General features: G+C 48.0%; 1 protein-coding gene across 2 annotated transcripts; it reads left to right on the forward strand.

The window, feature by feature from the left end:
• Positions 1 to 6,150: 6,150 nt before the first annotated feature.
• hmox1b (heme oxygenase 1b) lies at positions 6,151 to 11,394 on the forward strand. 2 transcript variants are annotated; one of them, XM_018761346.2, is made up of 12 exons: positions 6,151 to 6,222; positions 6,351 to 6,402; positions 6,734 to 6,845; positions 7,146 to 7,361; positions 7,476 to 7,748; positions 8,158 to 8,260; positions 8,715 to 8,757; positions 8,942 to 9,053; positions 9,758 to 9,973; positions 10,088 to 10,360; positions 10,467 to 10,557; positions 10,777 to 11,394. In XM_018761346.2, exons 2-12 carry the CDS (start codon positions 6,353 to 6,355, stop codon positions 10,896 to 10,898), a joined length of 1,611 nt encoding a protein of 536 aa, XP_018616862.1. In that variant the 5' UTR covers positions 6,151 to 6,222; positions 6,351 to 6,352; the 3' UTR covers positions 10,899 to 11,394. The 2 variants fall into 2 exon arrangements, with proteins under 2 accessions (XP_018616862.1, XP_018616861.1); XM_018761345.2 differs by having other exon boundaries at positions 6,154 to 6,222; positions 6,336 to 6,402.
• The last annotated feature ends 4,022 nt before the right edge of the window (positions 11,395 to 15,416 follow it).

Genomic DNA, 15,416 nt, shown 5'->3' on the forward strand with positions numbered 1-15,416 from the left:
TAAAAGGCCCTGCAGAAATTGCCCTCTACACGTGTCACAGAGACACAATAATTAACAGCTTTTGTGGGAAAAACAACCAATAAGCAAGATAATGGGAAATTTTCACACAGAAGGCATACATTTGTGACAGGCGCTGTTAAAAATGTATTCAATCAAAAATACTAAGTTGGCATTGATGTAAAATTAATAATTAGGGCAGTTACGTATCTTAATTGATGAAATTACAAGGCCCATTTTTAACTTCCTTTTTGTATTTTTGCTCAATATTTCCTAAAGAGGCACCGCAGCAACAACTTGGATCCTGCATCCAAGCAGTTAGTTTTCCAAAGCCTTGTCATAATAGTGTTCTGTTGTTCCCTAACAAGACCTTTAAGCACCCATTCTCCTATTTTTCTGCTGTTTCAAATACTTTTAACTTCACTGGAACTATTTATACAGTTTTCTCAGCAGGATGACATATGTAGCATTGTGCCTTTGTCACAGGGGACATGTACACTCAGGAATAGCCCCATATACTGCATTTGTGCGTAGCTGAACAGTATTTGTTATATGTTTTGGAAACCTCACATACCTAACTGTACACTCGCACATTTCCAGCACGTTTTTCTTGGGAAAACATTCCTGCAATGCTTACGCAAATCCTGTGCCCTTTAACATACATCTGTAACGTAAAAATATATGAATTCATGCTCTGCCACACACTGTTAATGTTCCTTTTCTAAGAAATGTCCTAGCTGCTGTGTCCTGACATAAAGGGTGAGAGAAAACAGTCTTGATGATCTCTGAAGGTGGTAGAAGCTTGCACTGTTGTGTCACATTTCACCGATGGCTTTTGTACAGCACTTCTGTTCTAAATATTACTGTATGTTACAGTATGAAGTAATATATGCCTGCATGATCCTTATTAAATTAATTGATATTTAAAACTGCCAATGTTTTTAGATCAAAATCACTGAACTGAAAAATGAAAAACATTAAATGGTACTATTACATTACATTTATTCATTCAGCAGATACTTTTCTCCAAAGCAAAGCACATTTCAGCAAAAATACAATTTATGCATTACATTAAGTGAAAGAGACATGTGATTCTTAAGCATACCTAGTTTGTTACTTTACACTTGATACACCACTGTTCATCACTCAAGTAGGTGCATTGATGAATCCTGATACCTTTTTACAATTTTTTTTGTATTTATAAGGTACATAAATATTTACACAGAATTCAGGAATAACAGCTGTGTAACAAATAAGCACAAGAAATTTATTCTTCACCCCTCACAAGCATGGTTACCCCTTTATTTTCCCTGTAAGTCCACCCAGCGGTTGAACACTTACATTTCAAATTTTACCCAGAATCCAACAATTTACCCAGAATCCAACTAGTTACTAAAAAAAAAAAAAAAAAAAACACACCTTTTCCCACTGAAACACTGAGTAACACGGGTTGTTACAGTATCTTTAGAAAAATGAATCTCAGCCAAGACCAGTTCCTATCGCAAGGGTCCCGATGCCATGCGCCACCCTGCCCACTCCTGCCACCTGATACACATCACACCCAACGCCAGTGGGGGGAACTTAGAGTAGAGCTGCTACTTCTCCACATTGAGAGGCTCCAGTTGAGGTGGTTTGGGCATCTGATAAGGATGCCCCCCCCCCCCCTCCCCGGAGGCATACCAGGCACGGTCAACTGGGGTGAGGCCCCAAGGTCGGCCTAGGACCTGCTAGAGGGATTATATTTCTTCGCTAGCCTGAGAGTGGCTAGGGAATCCCCAGGCTGAGCTGGAGAAAGTTGCAGCAGACAAGGGCGGCTGGGCCTCTCTGCTCTCCCTGTTGCCACCATGACCCTACTAGCACAAGTGAGAAAGAAAATAGATGGATGGAATCTCAGCCTGCCTCAGTCTCCAATAAAGGTAATACCAACATCACCTGAAAACATGCACAAATATATTTTTTCCACTTTATTTCATACCATAAGAGTTAAAACCCTCCAAAATTCTATATCACAAACACAAAATCACATCCAAATATTTCATCATAAACATGACAGAGCCCATTCACTCATTTAAACATCATCTCATTTCACTAATACAAAGAGTGATAAATTTCAGTTTAAAAACAATTATAAATATCCACTATGACAAGAAAACCTGGGACTTTAAAACCCTTAACCATTAAAAGTGTTTCTAGAAAACCAACAAAATAATACATGTGTGTTACACCTACAAGGAAAGTACCCAAGTGCTCATGTCAAACTTTTACACTCTGATTTTACTCTGTCATTGAAAACCAGAAACATTCATACAATACACATCTAAAACTTAAAACATAATTAAATCTAAAGCGGAACAAAATCTACAAGTTAAAAATCAGTCATTAAAACAGTTTTTCCTAACAAAAATCTCCATCCACCACCACAGCTGTCAGGTGGGACTCTTCCTCAGGCCCTGACGAACTGAACCTAGGGGGAGACCCCACCCGAGACAAATAAATAACTAATAAACCCGAATGATCGGGTACCACTATGTGGATCTTCTCGGTTGAGGGGTCCCAGTCAGAACCGGCACCCCCCAGTGCAGATGAACCCAGCCTCCCTCCTGCGCCTCTTCTTCCTCCTGGTCACTCGCACAAAATCCCGTGAACTGTCCATGTGACCAGGCATGTCTCTCTCTTCCTTGGTCCAGGACCCCCCAGAAGCGCCCAGCGAAGAAGGAGACCGTGCCACTGCTCCACAACACCACCAGACAAAGGCTGGACTTCCACACCATCCCCCGTCAGCACCGCTTCTGCCTACACCACCCCCGCATAGGTCGGCTTGTGCTGCAAGGAGATGATCTTCTCCCCTGCATTGGGTACAGTAGCGGGGCTCTATGCAGTCCTTGGCCAGGTGGCCAATCTCCAAACATCACTGACACTTCATAGTCTTACAAGTTCTTTCGGTATGTCCCTGGCTAAGATACAAATGACGGGAGGGAGGCTGACCATGATAGAATAGGTAGCCTCTCACCTTGCCCAAGGTAAGTATGCCAGCAGGTGGCTATACCCATCCATCCCCGCAGAGTCGGGACGCAGGACTAAAAAGCGTCTCCGTCCAGTCCAGATTCTCAGACGGTCCCGGTATTCCTCATGTCCAGGGAAGATGTCGGTAAAATATCACAGGAAAGCTGCCACGACGTCCGCCAACATGAGGGGGTCGAAGACGTAGACAATCATAACTCTTCTGTCCTCCAGACAGGCTTGATGAAGCAAAGGAGCAACTTCGAATGCATGGCACTCATCCTACACATGTCCAACACCTTCCGGTAATGATCGTCGGTTGCCAGCGTGACGTCGAAGAAGGACGACGGCCCGTTCCTCTAGATGCAGACAATGTTCTCTGCCGGAAGTCCCGGGAGCGTGAAGACGATTTCACAAACAGAAACATCGTCCCAGTTCCTCCAGCAGAAGTGGATGGTATTCTTCAAAGCCTGCATCCTTCCAGCCGCCATCCTCACTGCCAACGATGTCTGTCGTCCACCCCAGGGGCTGCCGATGTCTTCAAGGGAAACCCTATTCTGGACTATCAGGTATAAAATACTTCAAACAAAGTCACCCTGCAGGGATTGCGGGCAAGCCACCCGAAACCCTGCACCTTAGGCTCAGCAGGCTACCCAAAAAATAAAATAAACTCCTACAAGGGAGCAGAGCTTCGCCCCAGAAAAGCTGCAGTCATACCACACACAGTCCTATAGGCTACACTCTGCCCCTATAAGATTATTTCCTTGCATTATACTTTAAAGTTTCTTTCTTTCACATCTTGCAGTTGGTCTCTTACTTACAAACTTTCAACTAACGAATTTTCCCTGGTATGAACTTTTTGAAAAGTATTTTGTATTTATCTTTTCATAAAAAGGTAGCTGGAAAACCAAATCTGATGCGCTGACAGATAGAGATTAACAACAATAAGACCTATCTGAACTTCTACAAGAGTGAAAGCATAAAGAATTGTAACAACTGCCTACTGTACATACCAACTCTATATACATGTAATAAAAAAACATGCCATTATTAAAGATTATGTTATGCATTTGAATCAACTTTCTCTGAATAATGTTTAGGATTTTTCTGCATTCTTTGATACAGACACACTTGCAAAGCACAAGAAACATTACCTTAGCTTCAAATACTAAAAACATCAGCGTACAGTTTTCAAATTAAGCATTTATTGTTGTTTTTGCTCACATTGATTCTTCAGCTTTTTGGTCATTGCTATTTGACTGGTACCATGACCCCAAGAATCTGGGTTTACACTTGTCAGAATGGTCTTATACTGAACTAGAATTTCCAAAGAAATTTAATTTCACAAGTGATCTGACACTTACAGATCATAAAAGCAACGCCAGACTAGCTCCTGTTCACATGCACAGCTCCACATGTCACATTTCGACCCCCGTGTGCCCGTTACACATCACGTAAAACTCGCTTTTACCTTTTCCTTCTCTTAAATCACAGGACCGCTCTTGAACAGGTGCGGGTGGCCGTCAGTCAACGACTGTTCGCTTTCAATTACAGGTATCAGTGGGTTTCAAGTGCCTGACACATCAGTTCACTCTGGTAAAGATCTGTTTAACAAAGTGATGGTCTGGATGGTCGTTGAGTACAGTCAGCTTCGGCTGGGGTTACGTTACCTTAGTTTATTTCACGTGAACATTTCAACCAGAGACTAGGCGTAAACATAAAAATCAGAAGCCTGCTCGCTTGGTTTGGTGAGCATGGAGCGAGGCTACGATCATCAATGTGTCATTATGAGCACAAAGGTACCTGCTGCCGCTTCGAGAAGTCGTGGGTCGCGGTCTGGAGCCCAAAGAGCTGCACACGAAGGCAGAGAAGACTGACATGATTCTCAAAACGCCCATTGTGACTTTTTTAACAAGATCGAGAAAAACAGAAAAATTCCTTCTGACTGACTCAAATAGCTTCGGCAGACTCTTTGTGTCCTTCGGAAGAATTTCTACGGAATCGCAACGTTTCAGTCCATCGCCCTGCCCCCCCCCGTACGCAATCTGTGACTCTTGCTGAGTCACGTTTTCACCCCCCCCTTACAGCCCTTGTGAACGTTCTTGCCCTCGTCTCTCACCGCCCCCATTTGCCAGCCCTCTACACTCAATCGTGACTTGTGCTGATTCATGCTTTAACCCCCCCACTCATGTCCCCTCCCACTTCCTTCATTTTGCATTATGCTGAGTCACGGTTCGGATTTAAAGCGCCAGTGTCGCTTATCGCTGTGAATCACAGCGGCTCAGTACCCGTCCGCGACACTGCTGTGATTTACAACTCCCGCAGTTCTGGAATTACAGTAAAATTATAAAACAAATTTGAAAGCAATAAACAAGCTGAAAGACTCTTGCCTATTCTGTCAACGTATTGAGTCCATTTCCAATAAGTCAGTAAAAATCGCATAATTTTCTGCAGCGACGAAATTCGTAGAATCATTTAGTCACCACCATTGCATTGCATATCATTGTTAAAAATGTTGTTTTATCCATTTTGCGCAATAAGAATTTATAAAATGTAGAGTCTCCGTCTCTGTAATCGACAAACAAACAACACCCCTGGCCAGGGATTTATATAATTCACTCTCCACCGAACCGTCTTACCTACAAAATGATTTTTTTTTATTAATAAATATATGATCATTGTGTCAGGGACAGGTAGTGGTTAGAGCCGCTGCCCTTAGCGCCAGCGGTCGCAGGTTCGAGTTCCAGTTACTGCATCCTTGACCAAAGCTAATTACTCAGCTCTCTGGGTAATTAACTGTAATCTTAACACAATAAGTCACTTTGGAGAAAAGCATCAGCTGACTATAAACGTCCCTTATTGCCTTCCCCAGCCTCTAGCACAGCTCATAGGAGTGTGTGAAAACATCCACATGCTGAGTAATGGTTTCATCATGGTTCCTCCTCCCTCCTCTCCCCCCTCCATCCTGAAGAATATGCATAGTCACGTTTTGTGGCCCCGCCCCCCCCTCCTCCTGTGTGTGCAGTATTGTCTTTCACTGTTGACTCAACAGTCTCATTTCCCCTCTTCTCAGCTGACAGACTGGGGGGGGGGGGGGGGGGGGGGGGAGGAGGAGGAGAGAAGTTGGGTATAAAAGCACCAGAGGTGCACGAACAAAGCACTGCTGCCTTATTCCCACACTGATACACACCAGCAGAGCAGAGGAACTACAGCGTGTGTCGCACGGTAAGGGACTTGTCTCGTCGCTTGCACAGGACCTACTCTGAAAATTCATTAGCAATGCTCCCCAGTGCTTTGAAAAAATATTTATGGTAATTCTCCTGCTTTTTTCACTCTAGTGGTTCTTTTTACAGAGATGGACACTGGTAACAAGAAGGAGACTGAGAAGATGCAGAGCCCAGACAGGTAGTTTTGCTGGATGTCTCTCATCCTCCTCCCTTTCGCACACTGTTTTTCTATGTGAGTCAGGAGACCTGTGGCTCAGGGTGAGAGTCCCGGGATTCATCGGCGGATGGACTGAGCATCTTCTTGAAATGGGCCATGCTACACCGTTGATGCTATTAGTCCATTTGCTGATGACCTCTGGGATCCTTGTCCTGAGCCGCCAGGTCTTTTTACTCCCCCAAATAAAACCCGTAAAACTTACTCACACCACTCAGTGGACTCGCTCTACATGCACTTCTGAGGATTTCAGTTATTGCTAATTTTGCTGAAATGCCTCGCCGTCTCTCCCCAGCGACCTGTCGGAGCAAATAAAGGAGGCCACTAAGGACAGCCACGTCCGGGCGGAGAACACCAAACTTATGTTGAGCTACCAGAGAGGACAGATCACTCTTCCACAATATAAGGTAATACATATGATCTGTAGTCAATAACTGGACAGATGTTATGCATGATAAACAATATGGACACTTTGCAGCAACAAGCAGATTTTTTTTTTCGTCCAGATTCTGTTAAATGTTCGTTTTGCTGCAGTACTCGCCGTGGCATCCTGTCACCTGTGTTCAGTGTGTGTGTGTGGTTGCTTAGGTCAAATAGTGTAAGTTGCGTTGAATAAAAGCACCAGTTACTACTGTAATATCGTCTTCTGTGGACAATCAGTTACAGGACTTGTCGTTTATTAACCTCCTGCCTCCTCCTTCTCGCAGCTCCTCCTGTTCTCGCTGTACGAGATCTACAAAGCACTGGAGGAGGCGCTGGACGGCAACGCTGCCCATCCCGCTGTCGCACCCGTTTACTTCCCCCTGGAACTGGCCCGGCTCGAGCACCTGGAGAAGGACCTGGAGCACTTCTATGGAGAGCACTGGCGGGACAGAGTCATCGTACCTGCCGCCACACATAGATACACCCAGAGGCTGAGACAGGTTCTGCTTCTTGATATAACAGATTCATTACTACCTTAGAAGCTCGTCGCATGTTTATTGCTTCTTAAATATGTCCGTATTTTCATAGTTACTCTGTTTTTTACTTGCTTTCAGATTGGCAGGGAGAAACCAGAATACCTGGTGGCGCACGCCTACACCCGTTACCTCGGGGACCTGTCGGGGGGGCAGGTCCTGGGCCGCATTACCCAGAAGTCCCTGGGCCTGGAGAACGGGAAAGGTTTATCGTTCTTCTCGTTCCCTGCCGTGAGCAGCCCCAACCGCTTCAAGCAGCTGTACAGGAGCAGGATGAACAGCATCGAACTGACGAAGGAGGAGAAGCAGGGGGTGCTGGAGGAGGCCGTCAGAGCCTTCGAGCTCAACATCGAGGTGAGGGAAGGAGCTGGAGGAGATGCGGCTGTGGAGAATTTTGGGAAGCACATGGTGATCAGGCAATGGGTTAACGGGCAGGAGATACGTGAGTTCCAGCATTAGTCAGCAGAATGTAGGAAAGAGGAAGAGTACCAGCAGTAAGGGAATGAGGAAAAAGGAGAGCAAGGACCACGGGGGGGACGTGTTCTCTGGGTAATTACCCTTGGTTCGTGCTCTCATGGGAAGTGCAACAGATTTGGAGAGGGTTAGTTGTTCACAGCTGTGTCACACCTGATGTTTCGTCGTGTCACTCCGCAGCGAGTGTTTCTCTACATTTGGCAGAGCTGCCTTGGCTCTTCTGGCTTCTGCTGTGGTTCTGATTGCATTGCATATGATGTGTGACTTCATTTTTTTTTTTGCGCTGCAGGTTTTTGATGATCTGCTGAAAATGTTGACCCTGGCAGAGACGGAGACAGAGACTGGCGTACGACAGAGACAGAAGGCGCAGAGCCACAACCGTGCTGCTGGCGGTACGAATGCGCAACACGTAAAAATAGAAGTGAGGCTAGTTACTGGAGCTTCAATAGAGTACAGACTAATATGATCAACACATAATCATAGGTAACACATCTTGTGGACATTTAGAGTGCCATAACACACAGCACAAGCATAACGGTGGGGGGGGGGGGGGGGGGGGGGGGGGGGGTGTCCACTCCAATATTCAAGCAAACCTAATGTGTGACCCAAGTACTCATGTATAACTGGGTACTACTGGCATTAATTTGCCCGAACCCCAATACCCAAAAATTTTTATACTACTAATAAACAATGTAAACATACCCTACAGAAATGCCATTCATGCTTAAATATCCAGTTCTTGATTTTTGTTCATAGCTGAGTCAGCTTTGATTCATATATAGTGTGTGTTCCATTGCTTTCCTTTTACTTTCGTTTGTCTTCATATTGCGTCTTCTCTATGTGCAGAGGCCAGCAATGGAATTGCGGAAAAAGTTGAGAACAGCGGCAGGTACTGATCACAGTCTCTTTGTGAACATCTGTGTCCCAAATAAGGACTTGAACTTTAAAATATCAAATGCTGCTTACAAAGCCTCGTCCCGTGTTCTGGCTGAGCCCGCTGCACCGACCCATGCGGCTGCAGCTTCTGGTCCAAGCTGCGATGATACTGAACGAAAATCTCTGTCTCTCCCCAGCGATCTGTCGGAGCTTATAAAGACCGCCACCAAGGACAGCCACGTCCGGGCCGAGAACACCCAACTCATGTTGAGCTACCAGAGGGGAGAGATAACACTGCCTCAGTATAAGGTAATACTCGGTCATCTTCCTCCCGTTTCCCGTTTCACCCACGCTGTGACACAGTATTCTTTTCATTCCCTCTACTATATTCAATGGGATAACATTTTAAAATTTTGCTGCTTTCTGACACAGCAGATCTGCAACATATCAATAACGGTGATTATTGTCATCTACTCTTATTATACACAGTGCTGTGAAAAAGTATTTGCCCCCCTTCCTGATTTTTTCTTAAAAAATTTTTTGAATATTTGTCACAATTAAATGATTGAGATCATCAAACAAATTTTAATATTACAGAAAGATAACCCGAGTAAATACAAAATGCAGTTTTTAAATGATGATTTCATTTATTAAGGGGAAAAAAGCTGTCCGAACCTACCTGGCCCTATGTGGGGAAAAAAAAATTACCCCTGCTTGAAAACCCTCCAGTGTGGCTGAATTAAAACAATTCTGCAAAGAAGAGCGGGCCAAAATTCCTCCACAGCGATGCGAAAGACTCATTGCCAGTTATCGCAAACGCTTGATTGCAGTTCTTGCCGCCAAGGGTGGCACAACCAGTTATTAGGTTTAGGGGGCAATTACTTTTTCACAGCACTGTAGTGGTATCACTATTGCACTATGTTTGCTGTATATGTATTATAATAGATGCTGTTCAGCAGTGTACCTGTTGTACAACATATCTCTGTTTGCCTCCTGCCTCCTGCTTCTCGCAGCTCCTCCTGTTCTCGCTGTACGAGATCTACAAAGCACTGGAGGAGGCGCTGGACGGCAACGCTGCCCATCCCGCTGTCGCACCCGTTTACTTCCCCCTGGAACTGGCCCGGCTCGAGCACCTGGAGAAGGACCTGGAGCACTTCTATGGAGAGCACTGGCGGGACAGAGTCATCGTACCTGCCGCCACACATAGATACACCCAGAGGCTGAGACAGGTTCTGCTTCTTGATATAACAGATTCATTACTACCTTAGAAGCTCGTTGCATGTTTATTGCTTCTTAAATATGTCCATATTTTCATAGTTACCCTGTTTTTTACTTGCTTTCAGATTGGGAAGGAAAAACCAGAATACCTGGTGGCGCACGCCTACACCCGTTACCTCGGGGACCTGTCGGGGGGGCAGGTCCTGGGCCGCATTACCCAGAAGTCCCTGGGCCTGGAGAACGGGAAAGGTTTATCGTTCTTCTCGTTCCCTGCCGTGAGCAGCCCCAACCGCTTCAAGCAGCTGTACAGGAGCAGGATGAACAGCATCGAACTGACGAAGGAGGAGAAGCAGGGGGTGCTGGAGGAGGCCGTCAGAGCCTTCGAGTTCAACATCGAGGTGAGGAAGATGACAGGAGGAGCTGAGGAGTGTGGCTCGCTTAGTTTGGACTCGTCCTGAGCTGTGTAGGATTACTGAAGTGACCATCCTGAGTTCTTTTCTTCAGGTTTTTGACGAGCTACGGAAAATACTGAGCTTCACAGAGAACCAGGGGAATGCGTTGCAGAAACAAATGACGGCCAGCTTCAAAACACAGGGTGAGACAAACGCTTCAAGACTTGGCCTCGTGCCATGGATATTAGATCTAGCCGTAGCTCCGCTGCCGTACCCTTCATCGGGCTACGTAACTTGAAACGATTTGGTTAAAACACCCAGATGCATGAATAAAGCACATTTGTAAGCGATTCAAGACAAGAATGCGATAACTGTGTGATAAAAGTCTTCGAGTAATCATTTTACGTTGTTTTTCTTTGCAGGAGGCCGACCAATGGCAAAGTCAACGGTTCCAGCCTTACTCGCCTCCTCCCGCTTTCTCCGGTTGATTCTGGGCGTCTGCGTTGCCTTGTTAACGGTTGGAATTGGAATATATACATTCTGAGTAATGACTTCAGTTTTTATGTGCTGTTTATGCATTTTTTTTTTTTTTTTTTTTCCTCTCTATTGCCAGTGTTACTAATGTGAAAGTGGGCACCACATCCTACTCACACAAGCTGCTCACAAGAAATACATTTCATTTCTTCATGAATCTGAATGTTTTGTTCAGACTTGGGAAATTTGTAAAACTTCATCATACTCCTGTTTCAAATGTTTGTGTTCACGTTTGTTAACCCAGCACTTTAATATTCATGTAGCTCCACTTTGAAACAAATCGAATGAAGCTTGGAGTTGAAACATGTGACTGTACTGTACTCATACCTTTACCGGAATTTGTATATTTGGAAAAACGCTGTATAAAAGTATTCTGAATTCCTAAGTGGGGAAAATCACTCAGATTTGATGTTTGTGGAACATTTTACTTTGGCAATTCTTGATCATATTGGAATGATAGCATTTGAGATTAATATTTGATACTTCCAGCAGTTTATATTTTAACAATTTCCAATAAAATGTTATTCTTGTACATTATGGCTGATGTGTGGGAAGTTGGTCGATGACGCGGCTGCTACAGCTTCTTTTATCAGATTCATCTGAAGGGGCTGATCTCTGTGTCGCCGTGGCTGCTCTCAGCCATGCGGTCAAACGGCACTTCACACCCCATCATCATTCACCTGAGTAAATTTGAACGTCATTTGGTTGGGATACAGGCGCGTGACCGAGAGACAACGCGTCCGTCTGCTTTAATGTACGAGCACACAATTCACACCTGCCCCTAAAAGAAAATTAGGCTTTACACATTACCTTTACCTTAGACAGAAAACTTTAAAAGGACATTGTGTTGAAGGTATCAAATGTATTTATCCTATACTTATGTTTGCATAGAAAACACACACACACACATTTTCAGAACCGCTTGTCCCATACGGGGTCACGGGGAACCAGAGCCTACCCAGCAACACAGGGCATAAGGCTGGAGGGGGAGGGGACACACCCAGGACGGGACGCCAGGCCGTCGCAAGGTACCCCAAGCGGGACTCGAACCCCAGACCCACCAGAGAGCAGGACCCCGTCCAACCCACTGCACCACCGCACCCCCATCCATCCATCCATCCATCTTCCTCCGCTTTATCCGGGGCCGGGTCGCGGGGGCAGCAGTCCGAGCAGAGTACTCCAGACTTCCCTCTCCCCGCACACCTCCTCCAGTTCCTCTGGGGGAACCCCAAGGCGTTCCCAGGCCAGCCGGGAGACATAGTCTCTCCAACGTGTCCTGGGTCTGCCCCGAGGCCTCCTCCCAGTGGGACAAGCCCGGAACACCTCTCCAGGGAGGCGTCCAGGAGGCATCCGGAACAGATGCCCGAGCCACCTCAACTGGCTCCTCTCGATGCGGAGGAGCAGCGGCTCTACTCCGAGCTCCTCCCGGGTGACTGAGCTCCTCACCCTATCCCTAAGGGTGCGCCCAGCCACTCTGCGGAGGAAACTCATTTCTGCCGCTTGTATCCGCGATCTCATTCTTTCGGTCATGATCCAGAGTTCATGACCATAGGTGAGGGTAGGAACGTAGATCGACCGGTAAATTGAGAGCTTCGCCTTACGACTCAGCTCCCTCTTCACCACAACAGACCGATACAATGACCGCATTACTGCGGACGCCGCACCGATCCGCCTGTCAACCTGCCGCTCCATTTTTCCCTCACTCGTGAACAAGACCCCGAGATACTTAAACTCCTCCACTTGAGGGAGCAACTCCCCCCTAACCCGGAGGGGGCAATCCACCTTTTTCCGACTGAGAACCATGGCCTCGGATTTGGAGGTGCTGATTCTCATCCCCGCCGCTTCGCACTCGGCTGCAAACCTCCCCAGTGCACGCTGCAAGTCTTGACTTGATGAAGCCAACAGGACCACATCGTCCGCAAAAAGCAGAGACGAGATCTCGCGGCCACCAAAGCAGACACCCTCCGTTCCCTGACTGCGCCTAGAAATTCTGTCCATAAAGATAATGAACAGAATCGGTGACAAAGGGCAGCCCTGGCGGAGTCCAACATGCACCGGGAAAAGGTCTGACTTACTGCCGGCAATGCGAACCAAGCTCCTGCTCCGGTCATACAGGGAACGAACAGCCCGTAGCAACGAGCCCCGAACCCCATAATCCCGAAGTACCCCCCACAGGATGCCATGAGGGACACGGTCGAATGCCTTCTCCAGGTCCACAAAACACATATGGACGGGTTGGGCAAACTCCCACGAACCCTCCAGCACCCTAGTGAGGGTATAGAGCTGGTCCAGCGTTCCACGGCCAGGGCGAAAACTGCATTGCTCCTCCTGAATCCGAGGTTCGACTATCGGTCGGATTCTCCTTTCCAGTACCCTGGCATAGACTTTCCCAGGGAGGCTAAGGAGTGTGATCCCCCTGTAGTTGGAACACAATCTCCGGTCCCCCTTCTTAAAAAGAGGAACCACCACCCCGGTCTGCCAGTCCAGAGGCACCGTTCCCGAACTTCACGCGATGCTGCAGAGGCGTGTCAGCCAAGACAGCCCCACAACATCCAGAGACTTGAGAAACTCGGGGCGGATCTCATCCACCCCCGGAGCCTTGCCACCGAGGAGTTTTTTGACTACCTCAGCAACTTCAGCCAGGGTAATGGACGAGTCCCCCTCCAAGTCCCCAGCCTCAGCTTCCACTACGGAAGGCGTGTCGGAGGGATTAAGGAGATCCTCAAAGTACTCCTTCCACCGCCCGAGGACATCCTCAGCTGAGGTCAGCAGCGCACCACTTCCACTGTAAACAGTGTTTGTGGAACACCGCTTCCCCCCTCTGAGTCGCCGGACGGTTTGCCAGAATCTCTTTGAGGCCGACCGAAAGTCTTCCTCCATGGCCTCACCGAACTCCTCCCAAGCCCGAGTTTTTGCCGCGGCGACTGCCAGAGCCGCGCTCCGTTTGGCCCGTCGGTACCTGTCAGCTGCTTCAGGAGTCCCATGAGCCAGCCAGGCCCGATAGAACTCCTTCTTCAGCTTGACGGCATCCCTTACTTCCGGTGTCCACCACCGTGTTCGGGGATTGCCGCCGCGACAGGCACCGGAGACCTTATGGCCGCAGCTCCGAACCGCCGCACCGACAATGGAGGAGCGGAACATAGTCCATTAGGACTCAATGTCCCCCACCTCCCTCGGGACCTGGTTGAAGCTCTGTCGGAGGTGGGAGTTGAAGACCTCTCTGACAGGGGCCTCCGCCAAACGTTCCCAACAGACCCTCACTATGCGTTTGGGCCTGCCAGGTCTATCCAGCTTTTTCCCCCGCCATCGAATCCAACTCACCACCAGGTGGTGATCAGTTGACAGCTCAGCCCCTCTCTTCACCCGAGTGTCCAAAATATATGGCCGAAGGTCAGAAGAAACGACTACAAAGTCGATCATCGACCTCCGACCTAGGGTGTCCTGGTGCCAAGTGCACTGGTGGACACCCTTATGCATGAACATGGTGTTCGTTATGGATAAACCGCGACTAGCACAGAAATCCAATAACAACTCACCACTCGGGTTCAGATCAGGGAGGCCGTTCCTCCCAATCACGCCCCTCCAGGTATCACTGTCGCTGCCCACGTGGGCGTTAAAGTCCCCCAGTAGAACGACAGAGTCCCCAGTGGGAGCGCTTTCCAGCACGCCCCCCAAGGACTCTAAAAAGGCCGGGTACTCTACACTGCCGCTAGGCGCATAAGCACAAACGACAGTGAGAGACCGTTCCCTGACCCGAAGGCGTAGGGAGATGACCCTCTCATTCACCGGGGTAGACTCCAACACATGGCGGCTGAACTGGGGGGCTATTAATAAGCCCACACCAGCCCGCCGCCTCTCACCTTGGGCAACGCCAGAATAGTGGAGAGTCCACCCTCGATCGAGTAGAGTGGTTCCAGAACCCAAGCTGTGAGTGGAAGTGAGCCCGACTATATCTAGACGGTATCTCTCAACTTCCCGCACCAGCTCAGGCTCCTTCCCCGCCAGTGAGGTGACATTCCAAGTCCCAAAAACCAGAGTTGGCGCCCGAGGTTTGGGTCGGCCGGGCACTCGGCCCCGACCACCGCCCAACTCACAATGCACCGGCCCCTTACGGTTTCTCCGGCAGGTGGTGAGCCCACCGAAGAGCGGCTCCACGTTATGGCTTCGGGCTGAGCCCGGCCAGGCCCCGTGGGCATAGACCTGGCCACCAGGCGCTCGCATGCGAGCCCCCCCCCCAGGCCTGGCTCCAGGGTGGGGCCCCGGTGACCCCATACCGGGCGGGGTAAACGGACGCCTTGCTTTTTCCCACCGCACCCCCTTGCATAGAAAACATATGAGTTCAAACCCAATAGGAAGAAAAAGTGCTTCCTGGTAGTGGTTAGAGCTGCTGCCTTTGGATCCAGTGGTTGCTGGTTCAAATCTCACCATATGCTGCAGTACTCTTGAGCAAGGTACTTATGCCCAATTACTCCAGTAAAGTTATGCACTTCTATAAATGGGAGAACAGCTGTTGGTAGCTTAATGTTGT

The sequence above is a fragment of the Scleropages formosus genome, chromosome 20 (assembly GCF_900964775.1).
Source record: "Scleropages formosus chromosome 20, fSclFor1.1, whole genome shotgun sequence".
Lineage (NCBI taxonomy): Eukaryota > Metazoa > Chordata > Actinopteri > Osteoglossiformes > Osteoglossidae > Scleropages > Scleropages formosus.

Excerpts from the sequence above, each read along its gene's own strand:
- hmox1b (XM_018761346.2), top strand. The coding sequence starts at position 6,353 with ATGGACACTGGTAACAAGAAGGAGACTGAGAAGATGCAGAGCCCAGAC. Across the intron at positions 6,403-6,733 it reads AAGATGCAGAGCCCAGACAG|CGACCTGTCGGAGCAAATAA; the intron begins GTAGTTTTGCTG and ends GTCTCTCCCCAG. Across the intron at positions 10,558-10,776 it reads GGCCAGCTTCAAAACACAGG|GAGGCCGACCAATGGCAAAG; the intron begins GTGAGACAAACG and ends TTTTCTTTGCAG.